The 22,234-nt window shown below is 38.0% G+C and overlaps 1 protein-coding gene across 2 annotated transcripts in view; it reads right to left on the bottom strand.

Moving 5' to 3' along the window:
• The window catches only part of ODAD2 (outer dynein arm docking complex subunit 2), a 177,785-nt gene that overhangs the window by 137,031 nt on the left and 18,520 nt on the right, over window positions 1-22,234 (bottom strand). Inside the window, exons 7-10 of one of the 2 annotated variants that reach the window (XM_021686526.1) lie at window positions 20,279-20,481; window positions 19,468-19,473; window positions 18,657-18,746; window positions 11,866-12,013 (exon numbers count right to left, since the gene is read on the bottom strand). In XM_021686526.1, coding sequence (XP_021542201.1) covers window positions 11,866-12,013; window positions 18,657-18,746; window positions 19,468-19,473; window positions 20,279-20,481 — 447 coding nt within the window. Of the gene's footprint in view, window positions 1-11,865; window positions 12,014-18,656; window positions 18,756-19,467; window positions 19,474-20,278; window positions 20,482-22,234 lie in introns of both variants that reach the window. The other variant, XM_021686525.1, reaches the window with a different exon arrangement.

The raw sequence follows: 22,234 nt of genomic DNA, 5'->3' as shown, positions 1-22,234 counted from the left end.
CCCTCCCACCCCAGACTGCTGAATCACAGAGCTGTACCTCTGAAACAAATAATACATTATATGTTAAAAAAAAAAAAAAGAAGAAGAAGAAGAAGATAGCAGGAGGGGAAGAATGAAGGGGGCGGAAATCGGAGGGGGAGACGAACCATGAGAGATGATGGACTCTGAGAAACAAACTGAGGGTTCTAGAGGGGAGGGGGGTGGGAGGATGGGTTAGCCTGGTGATGGGTATTAAAGAGGGCACATTCTGCATGGAGCACTGGGTGTTATACGCAAACAATGAATCATGGAACACTGCATCAAAAACTAATGATGTAATGTATGGTGATTAACATAACATAATAATAAAAAAAATCCAATGGAAAAAAGACAGTCTCTTCAACTGTGTTGGGAAAACTGGATAGTAACATGCACAAGATTGAAAGTAGACCACTTTTTTATACCATCCACAGAAATAAATTCAAAATGGATTAAAGACCTAAATGTGAGGCAGGAAACCATTAAAATCCTAGAGGAGAACACAGACAGCAACCTTTGACATCAACTGTAGCAACTTCTTACTAGATATGTCTCCTGAGGAAAGAAAAAGAAAAGCAAAAATAAACTATTGGAATTTCATCAAAATAAAAAGCTTCTGCACAGCGAAGGAAACAATAAAACTAAAAGGCAACCTATGGAATGGAAGATTTTTACAAATGACATATTTGATAGAGAGTTAGTATCCAAAATCTATAAAGAACTTATAAAACTCAACACCCAGAAAATAAATAACCCAATCAAAAAATGGGCAGAAAATACAGACAGACATTTCTCCAAAGAAGACATCCAGATGGCCAAAAGACACATGAAAAGATGTTCAACATCACTCATCATTAGGGAAATACAAATCAAAACTACAATGAGATATCACTTCACACCAGTCAGAATAGATAAAATTAACAACACAGAAAACAACAGATGTTGGCAAGGATGTGAAGAAAGGGGAATCCTCTTGCACTGTTGGTGGGAATGCAAGCTGGTTCAGCCACTCTGGAAAACAGCATGGAGGTTCCTCAAAAAGTTAAAAATAGAACTACCCTATGATCCAGCAATTGCACTACTAGGTATTTACCCAAAGGATACAAAAATACAGATCCGAAGGGGTGCATGCTCTCCAATGTTTATAGCAGCATTATCAACATAGCCAAATTATGGAAAGAGTCCAAATGTCCATTGACTAATGAATAAATAAAGAAGACATGGTGTGTATATATATACAATGGAATATTACTCAGCCATCAAAGACTGAAATCTTTCCATTTGCCACAACATGGATGGAGAGAGAGTATAATGCTAAGTGAAATAAGTCAATCAGAGAAAGATACCATATGATTTCACTCATATGTGGAATTTAAGAAACAAAACAAATGAACATGGCAGGGGGGCGGGGAGGAAAACTAAGAAACAGACTCTTAACTAGAGAGAACAAACTTATTGTTACCCAAAGGGAGGTGGGTGGGAGGGAAGGGTTAAGTAGGGGATGGGGATTAAGGAGGGTATTTGTTGCGATGAGCTCCTGGTGTTGTATGTAAGTGTTGAATCACTAAGCTGTACACCTGAAACTAATATTACACTGTGGTTAAGTAACTGGAATTTAAATAAAAACCTGACAAAATTTGCAATTTATCCAAAAGTAATTTATAAATTCATGTAGACTGACAAAAATCCCCAACAGCATTTTTGAGGTTTTTGTTTTTTTCTAATTTGATTTTCAACTTTTCTAAAAATGATCTGGAATGGAAAATATGCAAAAAGTAGTTCTAAAAAATTTAAGAAAACTCTCTGGGCAATCAAATATTAAAATACACCAAAGTTACAGTAATTAAAACAGCATGGAACTGGCATAGGAGCATCCAAATAACTCAATGTAACAGAGAAAGATCCAGAAACAAACTCTCACATATGAGATGACAATATCATAATATCTCAGATCACTGAAAGAGTGGAGGAGCCAATAATCTGTGTTGAAACAATGGACTCTCCATCAAAGAAAAAAAGTAAAATTAGATCCCAACCTCACACTACACATAAAATGACATCAAGATGGATTCAGGATCTGAACATTTTTTTTTTAAGCTATAAACCTATCAGGAGGAAATAGAAAAAATTTTGTTCTCTTGGAATGACTTCAGAAAAACCTTCCTAGCTCCTAAGACACAAAACTTTATAATACAGCCATGAAGGAAAGGCAGTATAGTTATTAATGTACAATTTTAAAGTTTTCAAACAGAGGAGTAGATAAAAAGACATGACAAACTGAGAGAAAATATTTGCAAATAATATAACAAAGGATTAATTTGCATTAAGAATCAAAAGACAACCACAGAAGAATAGGGAAGGTATACAATACAATGGTTATTAGACACATGAAAAGATTTATCAACCTCACTAGTAATCAGGAATATGCAAATTCACACACGATACATTCCCTCCCCAATTGGAATTAGCCAAAATAAGAAATAAAAAAAGACTGTAGATTAGTGAGAATTTGTAACAAAGAATCTTATTTCTAGACAAACAATTTTAATACCCTGGAAAGATTTTAAAGATAATCAATGCCTAGACCCCACTTCAGACCAATTCGTTTAAAACTTCCATGAATGTTACTTGGGCATCGGGGGTCTTTGCTTTGTTTTGTTTTGTTTTTAGGAGGCTTGCTGATTTCATTCTGCATTCAAGGTTGGAAATCACTGGTATATTATTAATTAAGTGTATATTGACATTTGCTTTGTGTAAGGAGCTATTAAAAACATTTTTTTTAAATACAAACCAAGCTTGGTTAGTTTCTTACTTTTCATTACTTTCCTTTAAATTTAAAAAATTTTGGTGGAGTACTTATCACACTTCACTGTGCGTATATTTTCTTATTTAAAATAGCTTTCCTGAGGTGGAATTGATATGCAAAAAACTGCACATATTTAATGTAACCAATTTAATGAGCTTGGACTTATGTGTACACCTGTCAAACCATCCCCACAATCAAGGTAACAGACACATCCATCACCTCCAAAAGTTTTCTTATGCCTCCTCCCTTTTCGTGGTATTTACACTTACCATGAGATCAAATACCCTCTTACATCTTTTAAATGTACAATGCAATGTCGTTAACTATGTTGCACAGCTCTCTAGAGCTTCTTGTGAAACTAACACTTGTACCCATTGAATAATACCGTCCCATTAGAACTATCAAAATTTTAAATGTCCATACTCTTTGATCCAAGCAATTCCACTTCAAAGAATCTATCCTACAGAAATAGGCTACATATCCAAAGAATACGTAAACATATTTGCTGCAGCAATGTTGTAATAATAAAAATTGATTTGGGGGACAAGACAAAATGTTACCGGTAAGGGGACTGTTATATAAGTTATTGATAGATACATATAGTAAAATACTACGTGGTAATTAAAAGGACTGAGGCGGATATGGAAGATCACCAAGAACACATTTAATATCAAAGGCACACTGTAGCATAACAAATAGTATGACTTCATTTTGTGTATAAAAATTATATAGGTGTATGTATATACACAGAAACATCTAGAAGGGGGCTTTCCCTGTTATTCTTTTGCATTGCTTAAATTTTACCAAGGGCATATGTTAATGTATTATTTTTATAAGATTTTAGTAATTTAAATACAGAAGGGAAATAAGGAAGAACTAGAAGCTTCTGCTAAGCCCTGCATGTCACAGAAATACCAGGAGGCCACAGCCAGCCACACCCACCCAGGGAGCAGGAGCTGGGAAAGGAGCTACAGCCCTTGCCAGTGGGAATGGCAAAGGCTAGTGGACCAAAAAGGGACCTGGAGCTTAATAACTTTTCCTACAAATATGCAACTTCTAATAATGAGTACAATGGAAGTATATACAATGGAAGTCTATAAAATGAAAAGATCACTTATACCAAATCTGGTACCTTTTACTCCTGAACTCTTCTATTTATATATTCTTCAGTGTGCTCAAACTTCTATAATAGGACATGAATATGTGTTTTTAAAATAAAAAGTAAAGCAGCCTAGAGCATTATGTAAACTGGGAACTAGGCAACGCTACTTTTCTACAATTTATTTAGCCTCTCAAATAAATTTGGGGGAAAGCATACTTTGAGGAACAAACTATATAGTGTTGCTACAAACACATCAGGCAACAAATTCCCCCAAAGACTGATTACATTTTCAGATTACGTAAAACTGAACAGAATGGCACATAAAACTTAGCAAAATTCTTTCCAATCAAAAATCTTATGACTAGCTAGATGGGCAATGTGTAATATTGTATCATTATACTCTAGCTGGGCGAGCTCACAGTATGCATTGATGGATGGATGGATGGATGGATGGATGGATGGATGGATGGATGGATGGATGAATGAGTTAAAGCTTAAGAAACTTCCCTTGAGATTTTTAATGTCATTTTTCAGTAGGTAAGCTGATGTGGTTGTACATTGCTAGCTAATGGTGGTATAAACTGTTATGATTCAGTAGCGTTACTTTATCATACTTGGCCAATTATCTTTGCCCTTCTCCACTCTTGTTTGTTTATGAGAGCCAAGGGGCAAAAAGAATTTATAGCTCAAAAACTAAAAAGCTTATTAGTTTATCTGTAGAATATAGATTCCTCTGTGGAGATAAGAAGCCTCTCCATCACTTCCATTACCTCCTTTGTCATAAAAAAGGGATAATTTTTTTGTGGGCAATATATGAACATACAAGTTACACACATTTCAAGTAATCCAAATACTTAAAATATGTTCATGACTTACACTGCATTATTTAAGAGTAAGTTTGCATAAATGCAAACTCTACTAAGAAATTTTTTAGATGATGCAATTTAAAATATCTTATGATTTATAACAGCTAGTCTTGTTTTGTTTTGTTTTGTTTTGTTTTTTTAGTACAAAACTCCTCCTACTCTTTTTTTGTCATGGAGACATTTTCTTTTAAATTTAACCCACATCAATGCAACACTATATGTATTAACTTAAGACTGTTTCTCAGGAAGGTGGGAGTAATTTTCCTTTCTAACTACTGGCGTTTATTTGATATATAAACAGTGGCCACCGTTTTCCATTTTTTAAAGAGTATGTTGAACATGAATAAAACTGTCCTATCACAGTCTTCTCCGTCTCTTTAATTTAGCAAAAGAGCACACTCTCATACTGCCTTCCAAAAATGAACATTGAATTCCTTTGTTAAGAAATGCTCCCTGTTTAATTAGTCTCTTACTCAAATGAAGAAAACCAAGCGAGAGAGAAAATAGGAGCATACAATAGCAAGGCCTACAGGCCGTCTGGACCCTGAGTTTCTTGACAGAGGGACAGAATAACCAGGCAACAGGCAGTAAAGATAGAAGCCGGGACACCAGCCTGGCCCGCGGCCGCCTCGCCTTCTGTGTGGCCCAGAGTGAACTATTTCTCAGCTTTTCCACCAGTGAAACAAGGATCACACTACCTGCCCCTCCATACCCAAAACCCGAGTAATGGGAAAGGAATTTAATTAACTGTAATTGATTGCAAAGTACATCAAATTCCTGCAATGAAAAATCCTATAACTCCCAATTACCACTTAGAAGAACTCTTTAACCAATTAAGGTGGTTGTGTGTGTGTGTGTGTGTGTGTGTGTGTGTATGTTTTTAATCAGTTCCTGAAAGATCATTAAGGAACTGAATGCCACAAAAGTAGTCTTTAACAAAGGTTTTAAAGTTTCCAAAATGTCTCTGCGGTGAATCCCCTTCCAGAGGGGAAATCCAAAACATGCCAAGGACAGAGCCTGCAGTGTCTCTTGGGAAGCCCTGTGGAATTTCTGATGTGATTCTCTGAGATGTCACGGTGAAGTAGATGTCACGGCTAAGCTGGGGGTGGGGGGGAGCCACCAAGTACCGTCACTTTTCAGGGCCTGAGAAATCTGAATTTGTGGATACATAACAGAAGACTAATTAGCAAGACCCCTGGCTCACATGCAAGGTGAAATCAACACCAGTGTTTCATGAATTTGCTCAAATACAATAAAAAAATTAGGCACTCCCCCGCACCAACACACGGTGGGTGGGGAAAGAGGATAGATGTGTGGTGATGCCCAGCTGAGATCATATGCTGCCACTCAGCAGCCTACACTGGCCACTCTCCACTGAGTGACACATGGCCAGACAACATCACCATCCCCCTGGGACCCAGGGACAAGGATCGCATGGATCTCAGATTCAAGAATGATATCCCATTTGTGAATTTACATTAAAAAGGGCATTGTTTCCCAACTTCATGGCTAGATCACTTTTGGTTTTAGTGTGTAGGAGCTTTCAACTGGAAGGAAACTAAACATTTTTCTCTTTTTGCTTCAAACTTTGCTATTTATCTTTCTTTAATTAATCTTTTTTTATCTACTGGCTAGTTGCATAAAATTACCAAATAAAATGTTACTTTCTTTAAGATTTGTTTTTAAAAAAAGGCCAATGAAGCAATCTGTTTGTAAGATGGCAAACTAATACTTAAGGAAAGACTGCCATTGGGATAACATTGGAATTCTGATCTAAAAATATTGCCTTGGTCGTACTAACTCGAATGGGAAGCAGCTACTTTCTGATTAGTCATATTCAGTCTCGAATAAAAAGCCAAAAATAAGCCCATATGCTCCACGTGCTCATTCATTCCCCTGGTTTCTGAAGCAGTAGTTCGATTTCTAATGAAGACTGTGAGCTTCAGTCCTTTATTTCCAACTATGGCATGGACATTTCTCCTTGGGTATTTCACTCTCTTCAAACTCAATCTGCCCCACACCAAAGCCTCCTCATCAACTGGCCTGTTTTCTTTCCCAGTCATTTCTTTGCTGCTTCCAAGGACATTATCCTATTCCAAGCCCCCAGCACACTCTCACTATCAATGCAACCCCCTTGTGTCACTTGTCACTGCCTTCTGTCTCTTCCCACCCTGATTCAGTCTGCATACCACCTGCTGCTGGACTCAGCTTCCTAAATCCATGTTTTCATCATCCTGATTCCCTGGCTGGGCTCTGATCAAAATCCCAGGTGTAGAAATAGGCCTCCTGTAGGGAAGAGACACACCTGGGAACATGGCCCTGGGGATTAACCCAAGATTCTTCCCTTATTGCAGCAAGGACTCAGGAATAAGACCATCTGAATGAAGCCCTTCAGAGCAGGGGCAGACATCTCCAAACCTGCTTGCTAATAATCTCCCATCTGAGCCTGGAGCTGATGCCAGGGTAGTACTGACAGCTTGTCCTCAAGGGACAAGGAAATGCCCATAAGGGAGATAAGGCATGATTCTACACCCAGTCTCTGCTGTCCCTCCAAACTACCTAAAATCTCGACCAACCGAATTCTTGGCATCACTCTATAGTCTCCTCGATGTTCTCTCGGATTTATTTATCCTGTAGTATTAAGTTCCATCCCCCATCCTCCTTCAATCTACATAGAAATGGATTTCAATAGGCTTGCAACCTTGTGTCCAGAAATTCAGTCTTCAGTTTAATGATACAAACATTGTGTATGAGATGTGTATGAAAGGCAGATCTACTTATAGTTGCAGCCTTTCAGCATTTTATCTCACTTTACCAAAGAGTACCCATTTGTACTAATTTATAATACTATATAATACCTGTGACTAACCCACATTTCCAAACAAAATAAAATTCCGCAACTCTCCTATTTCACAAAGGGGTTCTCCATATAATTGACTAGTGAGTAAAACTTCTGCATTTTTACAAAAACTCACAGAATTAATGTGGGGCACACATCTTACCAAACTATCTTCTCCAATCGCTGGAATTGATCCAAAGCAAAACATTTCTAATTGCGAGATTTTAAAGCAGCCCCGGCCGGGGCGGGGAAATAATATCCTAGAAAGCTAGCAAATACAGCAATAAAACATATCTACAAGGAGAAAGGGAACAGGAAAAGGAGGAGAGAGGAGAGTGAGAGAAGGTGGGGAAGACGTACGTCAACAGCAGAAGGAAGGGCTCAGCAGAGGGAGGAAAAGCAGCTCTCCAGGAGCTGAGCACAAAGAACAGCATAGCCTAGCCCCTTGGGAACCAATTCTCTCCCTATCACACCTTCCGAGGAGAGGGTGGAGAGGCAGGCTTGTGCTAACTGGCTAGACCCCCTGCAAGACACGCAATGAGTTTACTATGGTCCTTCCACTCACGTAGCTGACAAGACAGAGAAGCTGAACCGTAAAGACAGCAGAAGACCGAATGTAAGTGTTTCTCACTAAGGAAGTGGAAAAGGTGGTTTATTGCTTCATTTGGAATTAGGACACAGAGTCACAAGTTATTTGGGGGGAACAGAAGTTGGAAGGTTGGTGAGTAAAAATGCAAAGTCTTCATTAGTTTAAAAATTAAATTGTGTTCTAAAAATCCAGATTAAAAGAATATATACATATATAAAACTTGTAAGTTGAAATGAATGTATGTCAAAGCCAAATAATTAAATACAAACTCCCTTTACTTACGTGCCAAGATCTGAGCTCATAACTGGATAAATAACAAGCTATAGTTCGTTGACCTGTTTGGGTATTAATGAGCTCATCAAATTTTTTTCAATAATCACAGGCACTGCTGTACTTGGAAAATGGTAAGTAGAAAGTCAGGTCAACATTAACATTTCTCTGCTAGTGTAAGCCTATATTTAAAGGCATAAGTTTGCAAATTAAAATGTCAGGTGTATTTATTTTGAGATTACCTAGAGACATTCAATTTTGCATTTCATAGACTTTTAATATCCTTTTGTGTTCCCATATAAAACATTTATTTGTGTCAAAAAGCTTGAAATCACTTGTAGATATACTTTTTCTTTTATTGGCTATGTTAAGAATACCTACCTGTGGGAACTATAATAATTCCAAGCAATTTACTGTCTGGCCAAAAGTATCACATTTGCACATGATTTATTGATGAATAACGTGTGCAGGCTTAAGCAGCACTTCATCAGTAAATGTTTTCCTTAGCTGTTCTGGGACAGAAATAGTGCATCCCTTTTTGGCCTCATATTATATGGACTTATCCTAAATAGTTGAAAAACTCAAGATAGTTATTCAATAGTTAGGCTATTATGAGAAACTCTCATTGCCATGTTCACTGGGAGGATATTATTAAGGATGTCATTCACTACCACACTCACTGTCTGCTTCATAAGTCCTCAGGGAGAAAATTCTTTCTGCTCTCAGTCCCAGGATCAGTTACACACATTCGCAACTGGGCTATTTTTACCTTATAATGGTAAGAGCCTTTCCCTCACTGTATTAACTCACTGCATTTCCCTCCTTTTATTGGTTGCTAGAAAATTTAAGCAAAAATTGAGGGCCAGCTGTGCAAGTCAAGAAGACTCCACGCCCTATGTTGTCTATAGTAATAGACAGTCATTATTATTGTAATATGTAATATATGTAGTAAAAGTAATAGAAGTCATTATTATTGCTAACAAGTCCTGAGTACTTTCTGCAAAGCACTTTACATGTGTTGAATTTTATTTGAAATTCATAATAATCCTTAAAACACGAGAACTTTTGTTTTTGCCACCTTGACCGATGAGAAAACTGAAGCTCTGAGAGGTCAGCCAACTACCTCAAGGCTACTGAGCCCGTAAGTGGCCAGACCACGGACTCAACCAGAGTCTTTCCGACATGGAAGATCATGCTTCTAACTGCTCTGTTAGTCTGCCTCATGCTTTTTCCCCGTTGACTCTATTTCCTTTGACTAATGAAATAAAGAGACCAGAATTCTTTGGATAAAGCCCAGGGCTCTTACAATCTTCTTCCAAAAGGTTATGTCTGAGCTGCAGTGTTCGTCTGGCTCAAGCTGTTGAAGTGCTGGGTGGCAAAGTTCTCTGATGCCATTTTCCCCCCAGAATGACATGAGAAGAGGAGAGATCATGGGAAGAGCCACATTCCAATAAAGTAGCAGGGGTACCAACGGGAAGGTCTCCTGAGTCTGGACACTGGTGCTATGCGTGCTGGGCTGGGCCACTGTGTCGATTGCATGGTTTGTATGCAGACACCTGCTGAGGGGGTGTGCCTGACCACGGAGCCTGAACTCCAGCTGGTGCTTCAGCGAGGGTTTCCAAATTCCTGACAGATATGAATAGTCAAGATCCCCAAATAAGAAATCAAAATTCCCCCAGATTCTCAGGAATTCTTGAAATAAGTTATTCCATGTTTTTTCCCAAATTTTATTTGTATGTTTTAGGTAATAATGATGACCATTATAGTGAACATTTTCCATAATAATAAACAGTAAATCATTTTTTTTGTGATAGAGATGCTAAAAATTTCAGAGGTTTTCTATTAAAAAAAAACAACCTCAAACATATCAATTGCAGTAACATGTAAAATGATCTCCACCTGATATTTGATAGCACTAAAAGAAGGCAACATTACCACAAAACAAATGCCAAGTCGAAGCCATTTTAAAATTGAAAGATGATATAAAAATATTTATTATTTATAAGATATTATTCTTATCAGATGAAATTTTAAAACAAAGCATTAACCATCCTCATGGTCTTGATTTTTGTTTCATGACAAATATTCCAAACACACACAAAAAATTTCTTTTGTTTTGTACTGACATGGGTCAAATTGTTAAGAGGCTTTCAAAAGCATAGCCAAGGTGGGATTTGCTTCATCGAAGCTCCTACCTTTTTTAACAACGAAAATATTTTATTTGCTTGCCCAGATTCTGGTTTGGCCATTGAAATCTATGTCGCAATGGGGAATTAGAATACTTTTTCCCAATTTCCCAATTTCTTGACTAATTTTTCTTGGGATTCAGAATTCAGGAAAACATAGAATTTTTTTCTGAGAGATGCAGGGAATTGCAGCTGGGGCCATGCTCAAAAAGGGGGCATATTTTTCTTGCAAAAGGAACTTTTTCAGCTATAAGTCTGTGTCCATGCGGAGGATGTTTGTTGAATTCACAAAAATGTGCATATAAACTATTTTACCTGTCAGCTTTGAAGGATCTCAAAGGCATCAGAAATGTACCCTTAAGTAATTTAGGAGTCACATAAATATCTTTACATATGCAAAGCCACTGGCAAATGCCCTTGGTTCATCTGATCTAAGACGTAGAAAAGCTGGAGGAAACTATGAGCTAAGTAAAACCATTAATTTTACAAGTACTTCTCAACTACAGCTTTAGACCTGGCCTACCTAGACATTATCAATATCAGTTATCCGTTAATATTAATCTGGGTTTTAGCAAATCATTTCCCTCGCCCTGCCCTGATTCAAGTCTTAAGTACATTATATAGGCCATTGTTATGTAACATGTTTCCACACATGTTACTGTTGAGAGTAATAAAATGGGACTGATACATATTTTAAGCACCTACAATGTACCAAACACTATGCCACGTCTCTCAAATATGTTTTTCCAACCCTCAAGTAATCCTATAGGACAGGCATTAACTTTATTCCATAGGTTAAGAAAAATAAGGCTCAAAACCATTACCAACAGCCATACTGCTAGTAAGTGACACAGCCTAGAATTTGGTTGTAGTCCAACTTCAAAAAATTCCAAGCTCTTGCCACCACACCATACTGCAAGTTGTAAAATGGTGGCAAGTCATAATATCTGCTGGCTACTGTGGCCCAGGGGACAGGGCTGGTACCAGGCAGCCTGGCTGGTCCATGAGGACTAACCTTGCTCTCCTCAGGGCAATAAGACCTTCTCCCCAATGCACACTTAAATAATAACAGGGGTTTTTACTACCCTTATTTGAAAGAAACATATAATAAACCTGGAAGCCTAATATACATTTTTGGGAGAGGAATCAAAATAATCATTGTAAACACAATACAAAAGGTCTGTCTTACCTTTAAATATTTCACCAGCTTCTGAATTTGCCAATATTCCGATGGCAAATCTACATTTGCCTCCTGACGATGATCGGGTGGTTCTTCATCTTCCTCACTCTCTGAGGAGCTCCCACTAATAATTTTCTCAATCTTCTCAGCACTCTTACTAAGAACAATAACAACCACCACATATAATAAATATATTAATGCTACAATATGGATGTGGTTATAATCATTAATATTTCAGCAATATGAACATAAGCAAGGAATAAGATACCAACACCTTCTGAGTTCTAGAAGATCTTTGTTAAGACCTAAGTGAGGAGATGAATAAACCCCTGTCTCTATACCAGGTACAGTTCATTATTATTGCCTTGCATGCAATAATAATAAGGAAAATAGTAAGAAATGAACAAGGGCATTAAGTATATGTCCTATGGGTGTGCTATACAAAAAGGCAGCCATCAGTCATAGTGGTTAAAAAACCTGCAGGTTATTTATGTTTATATTTACTTTATTTATTGAATTGTGTTTATATTTATTTAAGTTAATTTACTGAATTGAAATGGAATACAATTAAAAATTCAGTTTCTCAGTCATACTAGCCACATTTCAAGCACTCAATACTCACATGTGGCTGGTGGCTACTATACCAGACGGATCAAATCAAAACCATTTCTGTTCTCAGGGAAAGTTCAATTGGGCAGTGCTGCAAATGCCCAGAGGAAGTGTGTCTCTTTTATGAAAGAGAGTACACTTTGTTCCTTACTGTTCTAGAAGCTTCCAACTCAACATTAAGGTCATGGACACCAGCAAGTTCACTCAAGCTTTCATGACCATATCTAATTCATTCTCACTTTCTCCTTCTCTCCATCCACTCTTCCCTCCAACCCCCCATGTGCTCTCTTCTGTAAGTGTCTTTCCTCATTCTCTTCTGAAGCATAGTAGGAGAAAGCATGGTACTACTAATTGCACAGTAGCAGTAACTTTCAAGTTTTATTAATTTTTATAAAATTGTGTTTGAGAGAGTGCATGCACAAGCAGGGGGAGGGGCAGAGGGAGAAGCAGATTCCCCACCAAACAGGGAGCCCGATGACGCGGGGCTTGATCCCAGGACCCAACTGAGCCACCCAGGCACCCCTGAGTTTTATTAATTTTTAAGATTCTCTGATTTTTTTTATTTCTCAAATGTGTTCTAGCACAGAGAGTCCTGCAGGACAGCGCTGTTGTGCGGACTGGGCCACGGTGGAGTGAAATTGAAATCCTGAACTGAAGTGCCTGTTCCAAGTCAGCAAGCTATGTGATGAGTTTCAGTGTAATGTATTCTCCTGTCCAACAAATGGCAGGAAACCTGGGTTGGGTACAGAGCAAAATCTGGTAGATAAGGCTTACTTAAGAATCAATGTAAACTTAACTCAAAGGTCCCAGATTGAAACATATACTAAATTAACCTATATTCTCTGGAGAATCTGTAAATGTACTTTTCCTTAGCCTAACAAGCTCCTGGAGTTAAGAGCAGGGTGCAGTGGGTTTACCCAATCACTCCCAAATCACGTTAAAAAAATCAGTACCCCTAAGGAAAGCTGTCCTCTTTCTCCACTAAGGAATCCGTTGACATATAACTTTAAATGGCTTTCCCTATCTTACGAGGTTCCCTTCCTGTCCTGCCCCACAGCAACCATACATTCAGGAGGTAAAAAGAAGCAAACCTCAATGTTTCTTTGAGCTATGAACTCCACCTTAAGAAATACTTCTCTACCACATCATTATATCCACTTAAGCAAGAAGAGACATAGAGAAGTTCTAATTTTTGTCAGAGTAATGGCTGTTGCTTGGATACATTACTCCTTTACCCTTATCTATCACTCTAGAGTTCTCTGACTCACTAAAATTTGACTTAAAATTGAAACACTTTAGGCCAAACACTTATTTCAGGAAAGAGGAAGTAGATAGAGTTTTCTTTAATCTTCCGGCTAAGTACATAAAAATTCTGGATATTATATATAAAACAAACATGAGAGGGCTCTAACAGATAGAAAGGAGAAGAAAGACTATATAGGAATCTGTGGACTTGAGGAGCAACACAATGGTGAGTTACTTGGATTTTCTTTTTGTCTCATGTATCCCAGATTGGGTAGTAGAGAAGACAGTGATGGGGAAACACCAATGAGCACAGAAAATAAGCACATAAGAAAAGCCTGCTCTTTCTTCTCAGAGGGCCAGAAAAGAAACAACTTAATAAGACAGAAAACTTCTGGGCAACAAATGATCTATTCTAGTCAACACCACAGAAAACACTGTGGCCTACCTCCACTTCTGCTAGCAATGGCCAAGCAGAGAGCTTGGTGTTCTAACTTTATCAGACTACAGCAAAGCTCCCTAATCCCCATGCTGGAGGGTGTCAGAGGAGGCCTAATGGAGAGTCAGGACTTTCACCAACCCCAGCCCCCACTGACAAATTAACAAAGGGTCCCTCCCTCTCACAGACAGGCTGGTATCCACAGAGACCTAGTCAGAGCTTGAACTTCCATTACCACTCAGAAATAATGAGGAGCCCCTCACCCACTCCCCAGGTGTCAATGAAAGCCTACTTGAAAACTTGTAATTCCTTCTCTAACCTGAGGAGGCAGCACACACCTTGTCCCACCCATGTGGTATGAGAGGAGGCCTGCTAAAACATAAGATTTAAATAAGATCCAGAAGAATTAAGAGAATCAGAGAATCTCAAAAATTGTTAAAAATTACCCATTTTCTTACCATGTTCCAAAATGGAATAGATTAAAAAAGACTTTCATGGAAGAGGGGGTCTGAGAGAACAGAAGGAGAAAAAGAAAACCAAAAAATGAAAAACAGAAAGAACAGAAAAATATATATATAGTGACAAACTTAAGCCCTAGCATAATAATGACATTAAAGGTAAATGACCTAAATACACCAATTAATAGACAGAGTTTAACTTAATGGACCAAAAAGAAAAAGGGAACCAACCAAATGCTATCTACAAGGAACTCATTTCAAATATAATAATATAATATTATTAGTTTGAAAGAAAAGGAGAAAAAAAAAACCCACCATGCAAACAATCAAAAGAAAGCAGAAGTGGCTATATAATATCAGATTAAGTGGACATGAATAAAAAGAAAATGACAAGGGACATAGAGGAGCATTACATAATGATGGAGACATATCAATCCCAAATATGTATACACCAAACAACAGAGCTGAAAATGCATGAAGCAAAAATAGAACTAAAAGGAGAAACAGAAAAATTGCAATTATAGCTGGATACTTCAATACTTCTCTCTCATCAATTTATGGAACAACTGGACTGAAAATAAGCTAGGCTACAGAAGAAATCAACACCACCAAACAACATGATTTAATCCACATTTATAGAACACTCCAACAGCAGCAGGCTATACACTCTTGTAAGCACCCAGAGAATCTATACCAAGACAGTTTTGCCACACAAAACCTCAACAAATTTAAAAGAATTGAAATTATATAGGGTATGCTAACTGTCCATAATGGAATCAAACTAAAAAATCAGTAACAGAAACAGAACAGGAAAATCTCCAAGTGCCTGGATACAAAAAATGCACTTGGGTTAAAGAAGAGATCCTCAAGGGAAAAAAAAAAAAAAAACCCACATTTGGGGCACCTGGGTGGCTCAGTCGTTAGGCATCTGCCTCCAGCTCAGGTCATGATCCCAGGGTCCTGGGATTGAGCCCCACATTGGGCTCCCTGCTCAGCGGGAAGCCTACTTCTTCCTCTCCCACTCCCCCTGCTTGTGTTCCTTCTCTCGCTGTCTCTCTGTCAAATAAATAATCTTTAAAAAAAAAAACAAACACATTGAACTGAAATGAAGATGAAAATACAACATATCAAAACCTTTTGTACACAGATAACAGCTAACCCAGTGCAGAAAGGAAACTATATAGCACTAAATGCTTACATTAGAAAAGAGAAGTCTCAATTCAATAATCTAAACTTACATCTAAAGAAACTAGAAAAAGAATAAAATAAACCCAACACAAGAAAGGAACTACTAGAGAGCAGAAATCAATAAAAGTAGAAGCAAAAAACAATTTGAAAAATCAGTAACAAAAAGCTGCTTCTAGAAAAGATCAATAAAATTGACAAAACTCTAGCACAAAAAGAAAAGACACAAATTATCAGTACCAAGAATGAAACATGGAATATCACTACAGATCCTGCAGACAACAGGATAATAAGAGAAAACTGTGAACAACTGTACATATGTAAATTTGACAATCTAGATAAAATGGACAATTCCTTTAAAGTACAAACAATCACAACTTGCCCAATATGAAACACATAATTTGAATAGCACTACAACTATTAAGGGAATTTAATTCACAATTTAAAAACTCAAAACAGAAATCTTCAGGCCCAGATGGTTTCATTGTAGAATTCTACCAAACACAGAAGAACACCAAATTTCATATGATCTCTTCTAGAAAAGAGGAGCCAACTCATTTTACAAAGCCTCCTATCAAACCAGACAAAGACAGTGCAAACGAAAACACAAACTAATATAATATCTCTCAAGATTGTAGATGCAAAAATTATTAACATAATATTAAGCATATGTAATTCAGCTACATATAAAAAGGTTGAGACCACTATGACCAAGTAGGGTTATTGCAGAGATGCAAGGCTGACTTGGTATTCAGAAATCAATCAATCAACCACACTAACAGCCGATAAAAGAAAAATGACATCATACAATTGATGTAGAAAAAGCTTTTGACAAAATTCAACACCCAAATGTGAATAAAAATGCTCAGAAAACCAAGAACAGAAGGGACCTTTATCAACTTGATGAAGAATATTTGTATAAAAACCTACACCATCATCATACTTAACGGTGGAAGACTAAATATTTTCCTTGGGAAAAGAGACTCACTATGAACACATGCAACAACTCAGATGGATCTCAAGGGTATTCTGGTGATGAAAACAAAGCCAATATCAAAAATGTATAATTCCATTTAGATGATAGTCTCAAAATGATGAAATTATAGAAATGGATAACAGGTTAATGGTTGCCAGGAGTTAGGATGGTGGGGAAGAGGCGTGGGCATAACTGTAAAGAGGTGGCAGGAGGGACTTCCCAGTGGTGACGGAACCCTTCTGCATCCTGACTGACATGGCCAGCACACACATCTACATGGAATAAAGGGACATGGACCTACGCATGCACATTACACCAATATCAGTCTCCTGGTTTTGGTGCTGTGGGATAATTATGCCAGATATAACCATTGGGGGAAACTACGTGAAGGGCATGAGACTCCTCTGCATTATCTCTGCAGCATTCTGTGAATCTGTAATTATTTCAAAATAAAAAGTTTCAAAAATTGTCAAACAAATTGAATAGTTTATTATGTTGAACCCCCCAAAATAGGATAAATGTAGTACGGTGTCTTAAAGTTTGTTCTTTTTCTGAGTGCGCAAACTTTATAATGTGAAATTTCTGCATTTCTTCCCACCACCACCCCAAACTCACTAACAAAAGTGGCTGACCCTCCTTTAAATATACCACTATTGTTGTCAAATGGAAAACTGGGTAAGAAGTTTATTAGCCTTCTATTAATGGCTGTTTTTTTATTTTTATTTTTTTATTATTATGTTCAGTTTTATTACTATGTTCAGCATATAGTATATCATTAGTTTTTGATGTAGTGTTCAATGATTGATTCATTGCATATAACACCCAGTGCTCATCACCACACCTGCTCTCCTTAATACCCCTCACCCCGTTACCTCATCCCCCCACCCCCTCCCTTCTATAACCCTCAGTTTGGTTCCCACAGTCCAGAGTCTCTCATGGTTTGTCTCCCTCTCTGATTTCTTCGCATTCAGTTTTCCCTTCCTTCCCCTGTGGTCCTCCGTGCTATTCCTTATGTTCTCCGTATGAGTGAAAGCATATGATAATTGTCTTTCTCTGCTTGACTTATTTCACTCAGCATGATCTCCTCCAGTCCCATCCATGTCGATGCAAATAGTGGGCATTCATCCTTTCTGATGGCTGAGTAATATTCCGTTGTATATATGGACCACATCTTCTTTATCCAATCACCTGTTGAAGGGCATCTCAGCTCTTTCCACAGTTTGGCTATTGCAGACATTGCTGCTATGAACATTGGGGTGCATGTGGCCCTTCTTTTTACTACGTCTGTATCTTTGGGTAAATACCTAGTAGTGCAATTGCTGGGTCAGAAGGTAGCTCTATTTTTAACATCTTGAGGAACCTCCATACTGTTTTCCAGAGTGGCTGCACCAGTCACCCTACCAACAGTGTAGGAGGGTTCCCTTTTCTCCACATCCTCGCCAATATTTGTTGTTTCCTGTCTTGTTAATTTTTGCCATTAATGACTGTTTTAATGAGAAATACCATATAGCTCTTTAGAATTGGCAGTGCCACAAGTGATGAGTAAAACGAGGCCCAGGAAGGTGACTTACCCTTGCTGTGATAGGATTGTTCAAAAGTAAGAGATCAGCGAAGAGCCCAGTTTTCCTATCACTCAACTCACTGCAATCTGCATTAAATTCATTTGTTTACAGAGAGGTAACTAATTCCCGTAGATCCCTGTATTTCAAAGAACTCTTCACTAAAAAGATATCTTGTAAGTACATTTAAAGAAATTCAACATTATCATTTTTATAACTGGTAGCTGTCAATAGAGGTCCCTGAGGACCCTGATCTAATGGTAAGAACACCAGGCATTTGCATGCGAACTAGGGCAGGCTTTAACAAAGGGCTCACGTTGCCAGACACATACCGCACTAACTGTGCTCTTCTGTGTGAAACAGGTGGTCCTGACCTTTCAAGTCTTCCTCCATGTTTTTCCTCTTGGGTGTCTTTCAGTAAGCTTTTGTGCCTAAAAATATATTAACTTTTTAAAATTAATTTATGTGGAGTAACAGGAAATTAAACATAGAAATGTCTGCAAAGGTCCCATCATTTTCATGCACCCCAGTGACGTGTTCTCCTAATACAGAAAATGACTACACGAGTTCCAGCCTCATCTGACACCTGCAAGGCCCTTCACTCTGTGCCTTCTACTCTCGGTGCTTACTGCCCTGGGTGAGAGCTGCCTGTTTTCTTCTCTTCCCCACCCAACACTGCAGCAGGGCCTGGATTTGGTTCTCCAGCCATTCCCAGGTTTAGCATGGGCCATGGCACATTATGGGCTTCCCTTACATAGTTGTTAGGTAAATTCATAATTGAAAAATGTAAGCACCTGGGAAAAGGGGTATTTAAAACTTCACCTCCCAGGTAACAGAGCAGCCCATATATTTGTCATTTTCCCACTCTTTCAAATAGAGTCACAAAGATCAAACACCTCAAAACTGATGAGAATTAGAGGAGCAAGAGTGTCTCCTCTTTCCCCAGGACTCCTTCAAGTCTGCTCTCTGGGTTTGCTTGCAAAATGTGATTACCCTGTGGTTCTCAGAATCCCTGCAAGTGAGGATCCCCTGTGACCAGCCGGAAGCGGTTCTTACTTAACCCAATCGGGTGACCACATGGAACATTAAAAATAGGCTGAAACTTGTAAGCCTCTTTGCTAATTCATAAAGTGCTCTAGGCACTTCCGACTGCTGTGGCTCTTACGTCACACTGGGCCTTAATCTGTGCTTTGGCTCCTATTTATACAGGGCCCTAAATGGATCAAGTTTTGTATATGTCAGACACTCATCAAACCAGTGTCCACTTCATTTAGGCCTGTTAGTTTTTGGAGCCTCTAGCCTTTCTATGGTTTTTACTTAAAGTTCTGTTAATAGACGAGACAATGTCTGTTTCAAGATTTCCCTGATTAACTTCACATAATTTTAATCATTCTAAATTCTCCTAGCACTTACTTAATCAGGTCCCTACACTACGTTTACATTGCCCATGAGATTTCTCCGTGTCTTTTATCATCTTTTTCACGTGATTTATTTGCCCTGACTTACAGAGTGAATTGTGTTCTTCCCTTCTTCTCTGGTGCCCACATGTAAACCCTATTCATGCCAAATCCTTCTACCTGGAATATGAGGAGGAGCAAGGAGGGATCAACCTCTATTTTGGAAGGAGATGTCAATAGCTACTCTGTACTTTTTCTATGTGACATAAACCTATGTTAAAAGTTAGGTACACATGGGGGTGCCTGGGTGGCTCAGTCGTTAAGCATCTGCCTTCGGCTCAGGTCATGATCTCAGGGTCCTGGGATCAAGTCCCACAACGGGCTCCCTGCTTAGTGGGGAGCCTGCTTCTCCCTCTCCCACTCCCCCTGCTTGTGTTCCCTCTCTCACTGTGTCTCTCTCTGTCAAATAAATAAATAAAATCTTAAAAAAAAAAAAGTTAGGTAAACATGGTTATTGAGGATGTATCAGAAAACCCCTCATGCAAATTTCTACATACTTTTTGAAATCAACAGTGGCCTTCCAGTTTAAACTTGGCTCTAGTCTTTTGGTCATTTGACTCTTCCCAAAATTAATTTGGTTCTTCTCCAGCACACTCTTGCCTGAAGCAGGAAGAGCTTTTTGAAGGGCGGCTGCTTCTTCCTTCTTAGGTGCCTCCTTAAGTGTTTCCTTTTTTTTCCATTCTCCACTGAATCTAACATCCTTTATGTACAAAAACAAGAAGAATAATTTTTACAATGATATCACTTCTGAATTATCTGGTGCTATCTGAAAATTAACACTGGTGGTAACTTCAGAAAAGGAGGTCACTGACGCATCTAACTTGTGTTGCTTAGTGACATACACTGGAGAAGGGCCACCTCAGGATTCAGGTCTCTGTTGGAGCTAGTCTGACAGAAATGTGATGTTCCAAAGCTCACCCTCCTCCCCTGCTGCAGCACACACACACACAACAGCAGGGCTGGAATTATTCACTCCTCACCACCACCAGAAAAATCTAAACTCAAATGCTGTATTGACTGGGATACATCATGTACAAATTGCTGAAACCAAGAATAAAGAGAGTATCTTGCAGGTAGCCAGAGACAGAAGACACATGACAGACAGAGGGAGAAACATAACAATTAAAAGAGACTTACCAGAAACAATGCAAGCCAAAAGAAAAGAGAATGACATCCTTAAAGTATTAAAATAAAACCAAAGACCTGTCAACCCAAAATTCTAAACAGAGACAAAAAAAAAAAAACTTTCCAAAATAAAGGCAAAATAAGACTTTCACAGATGAACAAAAGCAGAGAATTCACTGCCAGAAGGCCTGTGCTAGAGAAATGTCCATGAAGTTCTTAATTCAGAAGGAGTATCATACCACATCTACACAAAGAAATGAAAACCTGTAGAAATGGTAAAAATATAAAAGACCCTTTGCATTATTTTTGATCATTCTAAAATATAATTGACTCTCTAACGCAAAAAGAGTAAGGAGGGCACATGTCATGATGAGCACTGGGTGTTACATACAATTAATAAATCGTTGAACACTACATCAAAAACTAAGGACGTACTATATGGTGGCTAGTTGAACATAATAATAAAAAAATAGTATCAATGTGTTGAGGGGTTAATACCATGCAAAAGTAAAATGCATGACTAGAATGCCAAGGGAAGGGAGAGGCATTGAAGGTGTACCATGTTAAGATTCTTAAACTATTTGTGAAATGGTAAGATAGTATTTAAAGGTGGACAGGATAAATTAGAGGTATACATTATACACCCTAGGGCAACAACCATGAAACTTTTAAGAAGTATAACTGACAAACAACATAAATAAAATAGAATCATTTCTAAAAGCTCAATTAATACAAAAAGGGCAGAAAAAGAGGAAAAAAAGAACAAAGAACAAATGGGACAAATAAGAAACACGTAGCAAGACAGTAAATTTAAATTCAACTCTATCACTAGTTACATTAAATAAAAATGAGTTTAAAATTTCAGTTAAAAGAAATCATCAGATTGGATGAAAAAGGAAAACCAACTATTTGTGGTATTAAAAAACCCACTTTCCATGCAACCAACAATCAAAAAATGCAGGAATGGCTACATTAAAAATCAAACAAAATGGACTTCAAAGCAAATATTATCAGACCTAAAGAGGGAGATACATAATGACAAAGAGTCAACACAACTCTAATTGTGTATTCACCAAATAACAGAACTTCGAAATACATAAAGCAAAAACGTAACTAAAAAGAAAAAGAAACCCACAATTATGAGACTTCAAAACTCCTTGCTCAATAATCACAAAAATTAATAATGTTGAAGACCTGAGTAATACTATCAACCAAAATGACAAAACTGACAGTTATAGAACATACTACCCAACAGCAGCAGAACATACATTCTTCTCAAATGCACACACACAAAAAATCACCAAAATTGACCACATATGATCATCTAT

Source organism: Neomonachus schauinslandi, chromosome 5 (genome assembly GCF_002201575.2).
Source record: "Neomonachus schauinslandi chromosome 5, ASM220157v2, whole genome shotgun sequence".
Lineage (NCBI taxonomy): Eukaryota > Metazoa > Chordata > Mammalia > Carnivora > Phocidae > Neomonachus > Neomonachus schauinslandi.
Note: the sequence above shows the minus strand (reverse complement) of the source record. Positions and strands in the feature narration are given on the sequence as shown.